Source organism: Sylvia atricapilla, chromosome 11 (genome assembly GCF_009819655.1).
Source record: "Sylvia atricapilla isolate bSylAtr1 chromosome 11, bSylAtr1.pri, whole genome shotgun sequence".
Lineage (NCBI taxonomy): Eukaryota > Metazoa > Chordata > Aves > Passeriformes > Sylviidae > Sylvia > Sylvia atricapilla.
In genome coordinates, this window is record NC_089150.1 from 16520550 (window position 1) to 16534867 (window position 14318).

The following is a 14318-nucleotide window of genomic DNA, read 5'->3' on the forward strand; positions in this document are numbered from 1 at the left end:
ATACTAGACAAAGCAAACAGTTCCTCTTGTTTGGGTCATTTTTGTAGAGTCTGGTCAAGATATGGGGCAAAGCATGATAAAAAAGTGCCACATCTTGATGGCTGGAACTGAGTTTTGAATACATACATTGTAGTCATCTCTCATTTCCTAAGCATGCTGCTCAAAGGGTGAGGGAGATGTAATGCTGCAGCAGGAAAAGAGGAAATGAAGGATTGACTGGAGCCCCTGGCATGAAAGAACTTCCCAGTGTGCTCTCTTTCACTCAAGACTCTCCACCCTGTGATGCTCCTACTGCCCAGAAGAGTCAAGCTACTATGGAGAGTTGCAGCAAAACAAAGGTGGCCAAACTGCAAACAGCACAATGTCAACTCTTAGCACCCACTTGGCACCAGAGGACTGCTTTCAACATCCACCCTGGCCATGGCAGATTTCAGCTGTTCAGAAACAAACTCAGCACAAATGGTAGATCTGATCACTTAAGACAAGCCAGGAGTTTGGTGGAGACTACTAGCTAGTCAGAACTCTGCTGAATTTCTGTCAACAGCTTCCCTCCTTACCGAGGAAAGATGCCATTAAACTCTGCCACAAAGACCTCCTGCTACAAGAAGCTATTTAGGGACATCCATTGTCATTGCTTCAGCCTCAAACCATATCAGTCCAAGTCTCCTGGGGTTTCTGAAGTAGCCTCTCACAGCACCATACGTAACATTCTGCAGGGGTTTCTGGGCATCACTGTCACTCGATGTCTATCTAGTTAAACCCCCCACCTTAAACAAGCCCTCTCCACACCATCCCCCTACCTGAGAGTTCCTGGCTCCTAAGAGAGCATTGTAATCATTGTTATTATAAAGCACTTAGCGATGCTCATTTATTGCATCTCTCACCAGCCAAACACCCAGAACCCTGTTATTTCAAATGTAGTTGCCTTCATTTGCAGAAGCTCTTCATTGTATTGGTCCCTTTCAGCAATAAAAGAAAAAAAGGGGTGGGGGTGGAGAGCATTAAAAAAAATAAATAGCAGTTTACTGCATTTTATGCCATTACCTCACTACTCTGTGATACACATCTAAAAGCTGTTTGTAAGACCTTTCCTGCTGTAAGGTGGCATCCAGACAAGCTCTGAAGCAGACAGAATGGAAGCATGAAGCCCAGTTCAGTTTTGTCCCAGTACTGCTGCATCACCCAGAGCCTAACAGCAACAGGGATGAAGCTGCCAGCTTTCACAGGCCACCTCCTCTCTTTTTCTCCCTGTCCAACTGGGATAAAGACTGGGAAAAATCATCTACATATCACTCTGAAAAGCCATACAAGTCTGTTCCTCCAAAAAGGATAAATATCTGTACAAATGGAGGTGCCTGAACCACACAGGTGCTACAGGATTTACTCTACACGGAAGGGATGCTGATCTAACAGGCTGTTTCCCCATCTCCAGCCATAACCAGCTTTTCACACTGAAAAGAATTCACCTCCTGTCCTGGAGGACCCTATGAAAGGAAGATCAACAGTAAAGTGTCAAATCCTCCTAATATGTCAAATAAAATTATTTTCCATCTTTTTCAAGAGGTGAGAATGGAGCTACAGAGGTGAAGCAGCAGTCTCAAATCCAGACAGACTTTTGGGAGCACAGTCAAAACTGCATCTCAATCTCCTGATGCTAACTTTGATGTCTTGGAAGACAGCACTGGAACACCAAAGCAGGAGACTCACACACCTATGGGTACCCCAGAGCAGGTTTGCTCCCAGCCCTTACACACAATATGCTCACATATAACTGGAATTGAGCATTACACAATAATTCTCTTTTCTGCTTTTCTACATGAGCATCAACATTAAACTCAAAATCTCCTGACATCCCAACACCCCATGAATAGAATGTGTTGGACATTTTCCTGTAAGAGAGAAAAATCCCAGTCTCTAATGTGGTCCTCTCAATGGGCCCCGTGACATCACCAGCCCCTTTCTGTTCAGAATAATGACTTCTTCCACACGCCAAGAGATTTGAAATTACCTGTGAAATATATTTCCCTAGGCACAGGCTCAAGAAGCATGTAAATTACCCAGTTTAATGGCCTCCAGAATTTCTCTCCAAGACACATATAGAGAGCAGGAAATGTTCAGATGATATCTCAGGTACTCTCCAAGGGGTTAAATGTCCAAGGGATAATCAGGAGCTACCACCCTACAGCTTGCCCAGTAACTGGTCCCACTGGTGAGCACTTCTCACAAGGAGGCAATAAGCACAAGATCCCATTCTAAATGTGTGCCTCATCAGCACAAAAATACAATTTTAAAGAAAGCATTTATTGGGAAAGGTGCCTAACCATAAATTACATGGCACAAAGAGCCAACATAGGGCTTTTGCAGCAGAAGGCACCTATGTAATTTGGAGAAGTCCAGTGCTGAGCACTCAGCAGCAAGGCCTCTTGCCCTCTGACTGCATAGAGAACAGCACTGCCCAAGCTTTGATGTTCAGGCATTTGCCAGAGATCAGTGTCCTTCAGAGAAGCTTTTCATCCACAAGGACAGTTCCCATCCTCCCAACACCAAAGAAAGGGACAGACACTTTCCCTGGAGTCCAAATCTTCTTGCCTCTGTTTTCTGTTCTTGCATCTGAATCTGATGTCTTGTTAGTACATAGTAGAACAAACAATTATCCCACAACTAAGAGCATGGATTCATTTAAAGGAACAGAAGAGGAGGAATTCTGTGGTGTGGTTGCATTTCCTGTTCCACCACTGACTTACTAGAGTCTCTGAAGCCTTATTTTCAGCAGCAAAAGGAGCAATAGGGGAATGCAAGTGCTTTTACAAAGCCCCAACAAGGAGTGGAAGATGGAGAGCAGGACAAGATGTTCACAGTGCAGTGAGAGGGGGTGGGAGGGGAGGGCAGTCCCAAGGGCATAATAAAAGAATTACCTGTCTCCCCAGGGAACAAGCCTGAGGCACACAGCTCTGCTCCTGATGCCCACCAAGAATGACAGGTTGGTCACCTTTTAACACACAGCGTCAGAAAGTAGGCCAGAAGGTCAACTGGGGATAAGAAAACACCTGAAAGACAGGCCTGGCAGTTGAAAAATGGGCCACATTCCTCAGTGTAAATCTCCTCAGAGCAAAGGTGTAAGACAAGGTCTTTGCTGAGACTCCTTTAAAGTGAGAAGCTGCCCTCATTCTCAGCCACAAGCATCATGCTAACCCACATACTGCCAGAAGCTGTGGTATCACAGCAAGATTAACACAGAAGCAATTTTAACAAACAGCAATTTCCAGGCTAATTTCCTCACTCATGAGCATGCCACTGAGGGCTGAAGTCCGTCTGGACCTCTCACAGCTATCTGTGCTCAGGATTAACTATACATCACTGCCAGTAATGCAAGCACCCTGCTACTCAGAAACTATTAGAAGATAAATATTAAACCTCAATATCAGAGCAGTAGAAAGAAAATGAGAAAGAGGAATGTCATTGTAATAAATACTGTAATCAAGCCAAATGAGGAAGCAAGGTTAGTTTCATGTGAAAAATTAGACACAAGAAATACAATATACTTGGAATAGTCCTTGCTTTGGTCATGGGATCTTGACTTTTGTGCAATGAACCTCACAAACTTCAGAGCAGTTCAACAAACTGCAGTTCAGCACTGCAGATTGGCAGCTGCGGGATGAAACAGGGCTCTGGCCACCAATTCCACCCTGAAGCACCACGCCTGCACATGAATCCTTCATGTAACATAGATTGTTACATAGAGAAACTGCAGGTCCACACATCACTTGTGGCCCCAACACAGGCCTCAGGTCAAGCAGCTGGAGCATCTCACCTGCAGCACAAGCAGGTCCCATTTCACCACACTGCAATCATTCGGATATTTCTCTGTAAGAAGGACAGGTACATTTACTACACCTTTCCTTTCTGCAGCTGCTTGGTGTTCTCTGAAACCAACTTCATGTACAAGAGCCCTCATGTTATCTAGTGAGATCTGAGAACAATAGGGATGGTACAAACACAGCAATAGGTGGATTTAACTAAGAATGAAAGTTAAGTATTATGCTGGCTACAATAAAAACACTGTATTTTTTCCCCTGGCAACCTGCTTTTCCACCAGCCAGCTGTGACTCCAGAGAACAGGACTGGGAGTTCAGAACAGATTGGAGCAGCCACTCCCAAATGGAAAGGTAACTGGCCATGCAATCAGCTGCCTGAGTCCCCAAATAAGTGACATTTATTAAGAGGCTCTTATGAAATAAAAAAGGCAAGGCTGCTTTCAGCACACATAATCTCATTCATAAACTGAACAAACTAGCAGTGCTTTCAGCACAAGGATTCACTTGGAGTGGCGTCAAGAGGAGAAGGGCAGAAAAAGAAGATTCCCACACAGCAGTGTTGCCACAGGCAGTGCTCCATGCAGAGCACCAGCCTGGGGATGCATCCTCACCTCTGGCTTGGTAACACTGCCTGCTCAAGGAAACAGCCCCAGTGAGGGCTGGCATGACCAGGCTGCAGGAGGGGAAAAGGTAAGAGCAAGCTCAGCAGTGACAGTGCTGAAGTGAGACCTCATGCCAAAATGTGGCTGTCAGAGCCCTTTCATATCCAGCTGCTCTGTCCTCACGTGAAGCAGGGGGAAAGTGAGGGTGTAAATTCACCTGTGGAAGGAGCCACTTCACATGAAAAAGAGCCCCAAGCACCTAGCAGACAGCTGAGGTGAGACTGAGCTGATTGGATTTTTCTCTACAGTAAAGACTAGATCAGAACAAATAAACACACAGGAGCAAGTGACACAGAAGGGTTCAGTTTAGCCTTAAGATGATGGGTGAAAAGGCGGTATTGATGTCAGAAATGCCAACATAACATTTTTGCTGCTGGGTCAAACAGGCGGGCAGGTGCTAAATGGGGTTACTTAGAAACTGAGACCAAAGCATCAGCGGACAGTAGATGTGTTAGCTGCATTTCTCTTCTCCATCTCACCATAAAAATCCCACCAGAAGCAACCACAAGCACCATCATATTTAAAAGTTAAAAAGACAAAGGCCTGAAAATTATCCCGGGCATAATCCCACAAGCATCATTACATCAGGGATGAATTTGTCCTCATCATCTTGAAATTTTTCTTGACAATTTAGCTTTTAAACCTACATAGCAGAGTACAGCACACACGACTTGACAACAGTAATTTTTTCTGCATTGTAACAAGTCTAACATCAGGAATGGCTCAATCAAAAATCCCACAGCACGCAGCCAAGGGGAGGGGGAGGGCACAAGAGCATCCCGTATGCACAGAGAGGGTCCCTTTTGGTCTGTGCTCTTGGAAGTGCTGTTATTCTGTAGGATGCAAAATAATGTCATCTGTTTGGTCATTGATCAACAATTATTAAGACTTTCCAGCCAATAAAAACAGAATAAATGAAAAATAAGAGCTGCATGAAGACAAAAATACTGATTATTTTTCGTACTCATGTAATCTACCATCCTTCCCAGAGCAGGCAGGGGAGGAGGGGAAAGCAGAGGAGTGCCCATGGAGCTTTGACGCATGCCTAGCTCACTGTCCTGAAACCCTTTTCAGTTTGCAGGCCTTGAATAATTAAATGCTTTTTCTTCCACTCTTTTCTTCCCCTAGTGTGCATGACACACTGATGCAGAAAGTTGCCTTTTACCCGGGCAGGGGGCATCCCTCTCTTGCAGAGGTGCTGAAGCACGTGAGCCCACCCAGTAATTCCCACACACACTGATCCCAAGAATGTGACACTACAGTGAACACTTAGCAGGGACCTCTAATTTACAAGACTACCTCAGACATGAGGAAATGGCACTTTGGCTCCTTCTGGGTCTACTGAGTTCGTTATGAGGCAATAAAAAGACATTCAACCACTCACAGCCCAGAATCTGACTCAATATGCAACACCTGATAAAGCTGAACATTAGGTGCTTTGCTTGGCTTAAGTCTGTCTCTATTTTGGTGTTCATGTTACAGCTGCCAAAAAATCTGCCTGTAAAACCCGCTATACGTTAGAAATGCAAACAAAACACTGCATTCATGACCCTCCCTGTTTCATACCGTACAGAAAGTATTTATTAGCCACAATAGAGAGATATTATATGAAAATTAATAGATGTGAGAATTCAAATACAAGAATATCTCTGGTTCAACAAATTACATCACTGAGAGCTTTATATATTTCTGAAGGGTAAGTAGCTTACACAAGGTTAGCTCTGAAAATTATTTAGATATATGCCTCTAGTTTTGCTTTCCAGTTCAGAGAATGAATGTGTACTCAGACTTTAGATATGGGATTCTTCTGGACTGCAGAATATTAAGTGCCCAGTGGAGAAGAAACAGAGCCTGACAGCAAACTGGCAGCTTGTGACTAAAGTTTCAGGACCCAGTTCTGTTATGATTTGAGAGGCACTGGTATTTATAAGGAGAATCATATCCCTCATTTTTCACTTGAGTGGAGATGGATACAATGCTTTCCCAATTCTTTCCGCCAATTCGACCGTTTGAGGGTTAACTCTGTGCTTGCAAGGCCAGGAGGCTCGGAAGCCCAAAGGTACGGGGCAGGCTCTATTTGCCAACAAATCAGGTGCACAGTGGCAGCCACACGGTGAAGTGTGCTGCAGCACTAACTTCGAGCACTGAAATGGTGTTGCGGCAGGGATTGAAGATAGCCCACGTACTGCTGCCAGGGGGACTCCGACTCTTACTGCCCTCGCTCTCCGTATTAGACAACACTGAGTTAATGGTCCTGTGGACACACACGTTCCAGGTTATCCTAAGCAAACCTCTCTGGTCAACACCCACGTGCTCTGCACACTTCCAAGCCTCTCAGCTGCTGAATGCCACACAGAAAAGCCTGACCAGCTCTGGCTTGAGCCTTCTTTTACTGGAGCTCGGATAAGAAAACCTCACCAAAACGAGTATGTATTTGACCAAACTACTGCTGCAAACAGCATTTCCACAGACGGGAAGCAGCCACTATTTTGGTCATGAGATTTTCACCCAGCTCTGTCCTTGTGTTTGTACTCTCCATCCTTTCCACCCCCCATCCTTCCCTGAAGCACAGGCTGCTTTCTAACACTACACGGATTTTTGCTCCAATGCACAGCATGATCTAACTAATTCGCACTTCATTGCTCTGCACACCTCATCATTTGCACATAAAAACAGCAGTCTCTCTCTATCCCTCCACTTGCTGCCTATTTCTTCCTCCTCCTCCTCCATCCCCCACCTCCTGTACCTCTTCAGAACAACTCCACCATGGAATCTGCAGTGAAGAGGCTCACATTACCAAGACTCCATTGCTTTTACAAAATTTACTAGTGTGCTGTGAAACCTCATAAATAATTCAGGATAGACAACCTTTGTCAGGTAAATGAACGTGCCTTTTGTAATGCATCACTCCGGGTTTTCCATCACAGTGATACTCACTGTCGGCACAACCCATATTGATTCAGGAATTCCCCAAGTGTCACTGTGGGAAAGGGTAGAACAGTTTTCACACCAGCAGATGCCAAGGATACCCAAAGTCTACCCAGGGCTTCAGGGAACTCATAGCAGAAACGCACTGGTGCTGACACAGCTCCAGCCTAGTCCGTAGAAAGCGCAGCCCCATCCCTGCTCTTCAAGGACAATGAAAGAAGGATCAAGGTCGAGGGAGGCAAGAGACATTCTTATTATAGAACTCCTTTTCATTGCAAGAACTTCAGGGATTTTGACATACACCAGAGCTAAAAATCATGTTGCATCCTGTATTTATTGCGTTTAACTCTACGCACAATCAGTGGCGTCGCTGCACAAAGAGATAGGCAAACTCAACTGCTGTTTTGACAACTGTGCCCAAGGCTTTACCATTATTATTGACCTAGATGGTTTATATGGCATTTAGCACCCAATCTGATTGCTGTCAGCAATTATCTCCTCTGGAGCTCTCATTCCCAACTAGACGTGCGGGAGAATTGATCCTGGTTCTCCAGAAAGGCAGTCTCACATAGCCTTGGGAGAAGCTGTGCTTTACAACAGCTCCTGCACCGCCCCCCACCAGACCGAGAAGCAGCTTCCGAGGAGGTGGCACTGCAGCCTCATCACCAGCAAGGATAACGACCTTACGAGGAGTTAATGAATTGATACAGAAACCACAGACCGTGCGCCCCTCTTCTGGCCTGACTGCGTTCAGATCCTCGTGTCTCTCGCCCTGCAGCCCTTTCACCCGTCACAAGCTCATCTGGTTAAATATCCCCATCACTCACGCATCAGTCAATGCGACAAACACTTTGCTTTACAGAGGAAGAATGAATCCTTTGGTCTGCATAAACACCTTTAATTTCTCATTGTATTTATGACCAAAAGAGAATGGCTGAGACAGAATGGGAAGGGTTGAAGGAAAACTGTCAAGGTAATGAAGAAAATCTGGATGCATTCTGCGAAAGATCAAATAATTCAACCTAAAGAAAACCACGTCGAACCTTGTTGACAGAAACTGGCTCTCCAGTAACAATTTGTACAACCCCATTCCCCATGCAACCCAGCAATAATTAAACTCGTGAATGGAGGCTAGATTACAGGAACTGCTCTAAAACAACAAACTACTACCAACACCCCAGAGAGGAAAAATAATTTTGCTAACGAAACACAGTTTGCCTTCAAGAGGCTCCTAGAAAAGTAAATATTGAAGCGTTCAGATACTGTCTTTTCTTACTGAATATTTCACTCAAGTATGTTGCTTGGTAATGACTTTTGCTTTTATTTAATCTCACTTGAGTATTTCATTGGCTGCAAAAAGCATTGTTTGACTCGTACAGCATGTGCACGTGTTCCATGTTGCAGCGTGCAGATGCCCCAGCACACAAGTCCTCGAGAGCCCTTCTGACGGCTTTTGGAGACAAACACCAGGAAGCTCGTTCAAGGGTAAACGTTCAGGTTTCCATTCACACCCTCCGGAACCACCTTCAGCTTTTCAGAGGCCGTTGCACACACACAAAGCTTCTTTACAACAAAGCTGCTGATCTCCTCCTGTCAAACACCAAGCAGGAGCCCATTTCTACCCTCAGGTCTACGTGCAGAAGCCTCATCGATTTCAGTGGGAACCCACACGCTTTCTCAAGAGAATTTCAATTAACAATTTCTCAATGTATACAGCTGAAAAATTCAAACTCCTGAAACCACAGTCTTGAAGGGGATGATTGCAGGCAGTTTACAGTGTTGAGGTGTCACAGGCAAGAAAGCAGCAATGCTCTGCTCTTTCCCTATGTGAGAACTGAGCAGGAAGCACACAGGTATGGTAACAGGAATGGAGAAAATTGTTTCTAAAAAGCAAGAAATATTGCAAATGGTTTCGAAAAAACATCTGTTCCTCTTTGTGAGGCTGTTCTTTTACCTCTGGAAAGTTAAGGGAGTCTGTGCATACCTCAGAGTGGTTTCTGCCACCCAGCACAGGCTGCACAGGGCTGTTGCAGGGACACTGGGTATTTGTGCCTCCACTGACTACAAATTGTCACAGAGGATGCTCAGCCCTCACAGGTACGGCGGGGCATTATCTTCAGTCACTCATGGTGGTAGATTGCCCTCCCAGGGAGCTGTCTCTCTGCTTGGTGGACCATAGCAGAAGACAAGCAGGGCCATCTCCCAGCTTCTCTGCTCCTTTCCAGACGAATTCCAATGCCAAGCATCAAAACCATAATTGGAAGAGATTTTCTGACCAAACAGCAGGTGGTCAGTAGAACAAGGGAAGGAGTTTCTTCTGCACGGCATTCTGCAAACCCTAAAGCATCTAGTCCTAATAGAATTACTTATTTCAAGCCCTGCTAGCCCAGATGTGCTATCACTACCAGCATCATTAACCTCATTTGGGATGAAATGACAAGTACAAACCAAAATCTGCTACAAAGAAGCAACTAATTTGGAAGAGGCAGCCTCAGGCCCACCTTCCAGTGGTGATGAGAAGATATTAAGCCTTACTGCTCTGAGTAGAAATCTTTACATCTCACTGTCTGACAGGAACAAGGGTAACATCTCCAGCTTGCTGCCCAAACAACTGCCTACATCTGACAAGTGCTAAACCTGTTGGAAAAGCAGGACTGGACCCAGGACCCCACAGCGGCACTTTCCCCTGCAGACATCCCTTTCTCCTCTGCTGCCTGGTCAGAGATGCCCTGCAGAGCAACAACGAGACCAAGGAGACACGCAGCAATTCGGCACACACCTGCTTCCTCACAAGAAGCAAATGACTCGCCACTCTCTAGCAGATGGCAATTTTCTTTCAAGTCCAAGTGACAAAAATCCTTGCTGGAAAGTGAGGAGGGGCTTTGTTCTGCTCCCCAGTGGCAGTACTGGCAACCACATTTCCTAGCACTCACGATCTTCAGTAACGTGAGGGAATGGCGATCCAAGTACAGGACACACCTGACTGACCAGGCTTTCAATTATCTCATACCAAACCGCTCAGAAATTCAAGCAGAGGTTTTTACCATGCCGCCACAGGAATCCCTCTTGTACTATTTAAAAGAAAAATTAACTGCAACCAACAGCCTTCCTTTCCACAGCCATTAATCCCGTTGCCCACACAGATGCACATTCTTGTACGTGATGATTCCTAAAAGGAGCCTTGTCCGTCAGTGGCCATCACCTAACACGCCCGCCCCAATGGGTTTGTTCCAATCTGGGATTTTGCTTTCTAAATCTCAATGAGAAATTCCCCTTTGGACAACTGGCTGAGCCGAGCTTTCCTTAGCTCAGCATAAGATGATTAAAACCATGCTACCCGAGAGGGGAGAGATAATGTAGAACACCAGCGATTTATCAGGGACAAGAACCAACAATCAACACACTGACAATAATTAATACAATTGTAAACAAAAATAAAAACCAAAAACGTTCTTTATTTTCTTCCTTCCCCCCCTTAGGCAAAATATCCTAATAGTTCGGTCTGCTGCTTGCCAGAATGAAACAGTTCTGGGGCTGCTTAAAAAAAGCAGCCTCGTTTTTGAGAGTCCTGTAGTAAAAGACGACTTCAGTGATTTACAGGGAAAAGCTCTAAAGACAAACGTGTTTCTAATCAATGTTCTGAATCATTCACAAGGGTGCATTGTCCAAAGTAGGAGAAAATTAGCTGGTAATGGGAAGAATTCAGCAGCACATATCATCAGCTCAACTCACTTCCCGGTAAATCTCCCCCCAAAATTTATATCCAGCCGCTTTAAAAACAAGGCTGGGAACAGGTAACTACTCGGGGGGGAACAGTCAATTACAGGGGATTGTCCCAACCTAGGTGCCAGTTTACTATTGCACTCTTTACTCCCAATAAGTACTTCCTTCCTAAGAAACAAACAATCACAGCAGCCCGAGGGCAGAGCTCACCAGGCATTTCAGCCTACAGGTTACATACGGCATTAACCTACTGCCCAGCAATTGAGCATCATCATCAAATAGCCATCCGTGACTCCTCTCGTCTCTGGGTTCACAGAACAGGTCATGAGGGGAACCAAACAAGGAAGGTATAAGGTCAGGTTGAGGTCTTGTGTCCCTTCTGTGTCTCTTCTCCAGATGCAGCCAGACGGCATCGATTGCCACCAGAGGCACACACACAGAGTTAGTGGCCTTTTCGGGACCATTCCTCTGTATTTGCAAGAAACTATGGATCTTTCCATAAGCCAGTAGCTTCACTTTTTGCTTATCTTGCCTCACTCAGTGCAGCATCAGGCCCACTCCGATAAAACCTCAGATAAGAGAGCACAGAGCTAACAAAATCCATGCTAGCAAACCCCTCGAAATTAATTGGAATCAAACTGCTTTGGTAAAAAGCTGGCATGGTTTATTAGAATAACATATATAATAGGGTGAGGGAATGCAAGCACATTATTTACAACTTATAAGCCCTTTTTATGTCTCTCAGTAGAGGAAGCTTCTTATAAAACTTTCTGCAGCTAGAAAGAAAACGCAGCTTTGACTCACAAACTGGTACCAAAAAGAAATTTATTCTATAAATCGATACTGTGCTCTGAACTTAGTAAGAGAATGCAACAACTTGCAATCCGTGAAAAGCTGCTGAAATATCAAAAACATCCCACAAACTTTAGCTGTGCTTTATCACGTACAGAATCCCCTTTGCTTCTTTAGGCATTCTCACGGAAGCAGAGATCGCTCGTGAGAGAGGCAAGGCTGGATCAGGCCGTAAGGCTGTGGTACTTGGACGAGGACTGGCACGTTCCCTTTCCTCTCCTGCCCCTGTAGGTAGACATTTCTCAGGATCTTATTCCGAAGAATTTCTGTATTTACATGACAGCAAGATAAGGGAACCCACCGGCTCCCAAAGGTCAAAGATATTTGAAAATATGAATACATGTCCCAAAAGAATCTAGAAGGAATCTGTCTGAATGGGAAGGATTTGGGAATAAACAACCATGCTTTTGGTGAAGGCAGATATTAACACAGTAACAGGACTACAGCTCTCCCAAGTAAACAACATTGTTTCTTCTGCCGATAAGCCTCCTTTTCAGAAGGCCTGACTACATGCTTGCAAAAATGTACTTTGAGATCAAAGACACTAATCTAAAGGCTTTCAGAAATACCTCCTATGACATATATATATATATGAGAAATGTATTTCTATTCTTAAGCAAATCACAAATGACAAGACAACTGTGACATAAAGCAGTGCACATCCACTGGGGCAGCACGAAGTTAAGGGCAACACTGCTATTATTAACTCTATGTCATTGAAATCTTTCCCCCACCTTCAGAAATGCAGACTGTAAGGACACGGTGTCAGCCTTTACATTGAATCGTCTGGATTTTTTTCAGTTTTGTGTCAACAAACCTCAGCAATTCGTAACGGAGATGACAGCCTTTTAAAATACATCTTAGCAAGGTTTCCCGAGGATGTGTGGGGAGGGACAGGTTTAAGTGTTACCACGGTAGGCAAGAGAGCCAACCCTGTTAACAAATATTCCCCAACATTAACTTCTAAAGCAATTTCTTCTTCTTCGAAAAATCTATTTATATCCTTCCTGCAACGACTATCCAGTCCCCCACCCCCTCACCCAAACGAGCTGCTTTCCGATTCTCTTTCAGTAGATTACGGTCAATTTTAGTCGCCAAAGAGGGAGGGAAGAGGATGACCCGCTAGCCCGGATAGCCTGTGGAACTATCCAGCTATTATTAGTTTATGCTCAAACTCCGGTGGGCACGGCCGGTTGTGGGTACCATATTGTGTGCTTGAAACGAGAATGGGGGGTTGGAAAATAAGTCGGTTTTGGTCTTTCCCCCCTCTCGCCACATTAAGGCTCCGACAGCCGCCCTGCGGACCGGCACCCGCCGGGGAAGTTTGTGCTTTCCAGCAACTTTGGGTCCGTTCCTCGCCCCGCCGCTCCGGCGGGGAGCGGGCGGAGACCCCCGCGCCCGCCCGCATCCAGCGCGGCGCCGGCCGCCGGCACCGGCAGCGCCCGCCGCGGCCCCGCCGCCGCCGCTCCCCCGCAGGCCCCGGGGCGGCCCCGCGATGCGCCACCGCGCCGGGCCGAGCCGCGGGGCGGGGGGCACCGGCCGGGGCGGCGGCACTTACGTGTGCTGCTGGGGGAAGCTGTAGCCGTGGGCGGCAGGGGCGGCGAGGAGCAGCAGCAGGGCCAGGTGGCCGCAGAGGGCCGGGGCGACGGGCGCCGCGCTGCCGGTCGGAGCCGCCATCGCCATGTTTCCATTAACGGCGCGGCGGGGAAGGGGCAGAGGCGGCCCCGCGGGGCGGCTCCCCCCGCCGCCACTCGTGCGACGAGCGCGGCAGTCCTCGGCAGGGGGGCAGCGTCGCGCCGGCTGCGGGCACCGACCGGCGGCCGCTCGCCCGGTGCCTCTCCGCGGCGGCCGGCACTGAGCGCCCGCCGAGCGCTACTTTCCCTCAAATAGGCGGCCCGGCCCGGTCCAGCCTCCTCCCCGCCCGCTCCCTCCCTCCCTCCGGCCCCCCGCGCCGCCCCGGCCCCCGCCGCCCCGCCGCCGCAGCGCATGCGCCCGGCTCCGCGCCCCCCCGCCGGTCCCGCCGCCCCCGGCTCCGCACCGGGCTGGGGCGCCCCGGCCGCGCCGTCCCGCCGCCCGCCCGGCCTCCGTGCACCCATCCCCGCCCCGTTTGCCCCCGCCCCGGCCACTGCCCCGCCGGCGGGTCCCCCCCGCCCCGAGCAGCGAGGGACCCCGCGGCTCCTTCCCATCCTCCGCGAGCGTCTGTCACTGCCATTCCTGCCCGGCTACCGCGTTCCTCTTCGGGGCCACCTCCCGGAGGCACGGCAGCGTATGGGAATCTCCAGTTATGTTTAATATAATAATAATAGCAGCTATGATTTTTTTTCTTTTTTTTAGCGCA

The 14318-nt window shown here is 47.3% G+C and overlaps 1 protein-coding gene across 1 annotated transcript in view; it reads right to left on the reverse strand.

The window, feature by feature from the left end:
* The window catches only part of CACNA2D2 (calcium voltage-gated channel auxiliary subunit alpha2delta 2), a 210839-nt gene extending 196998 nt beyond the window's left edge, over positions 1-13841 (reverse strand). The window contains exon 1 of the mRNA XM_066326873.1: positions 13539-13841. Within this exon, the coding sequence (XP_066182970.1) occupies positions 13539-13663 (125 nt within the window). The 5' untranslated portion in view covers positions 13664-13841. The remainder of the gene's footprint in view (positions 1-13538) is intronic.
* Between the last annotated feature and the right edge of the window lie 477 nt (positions 13842-14318).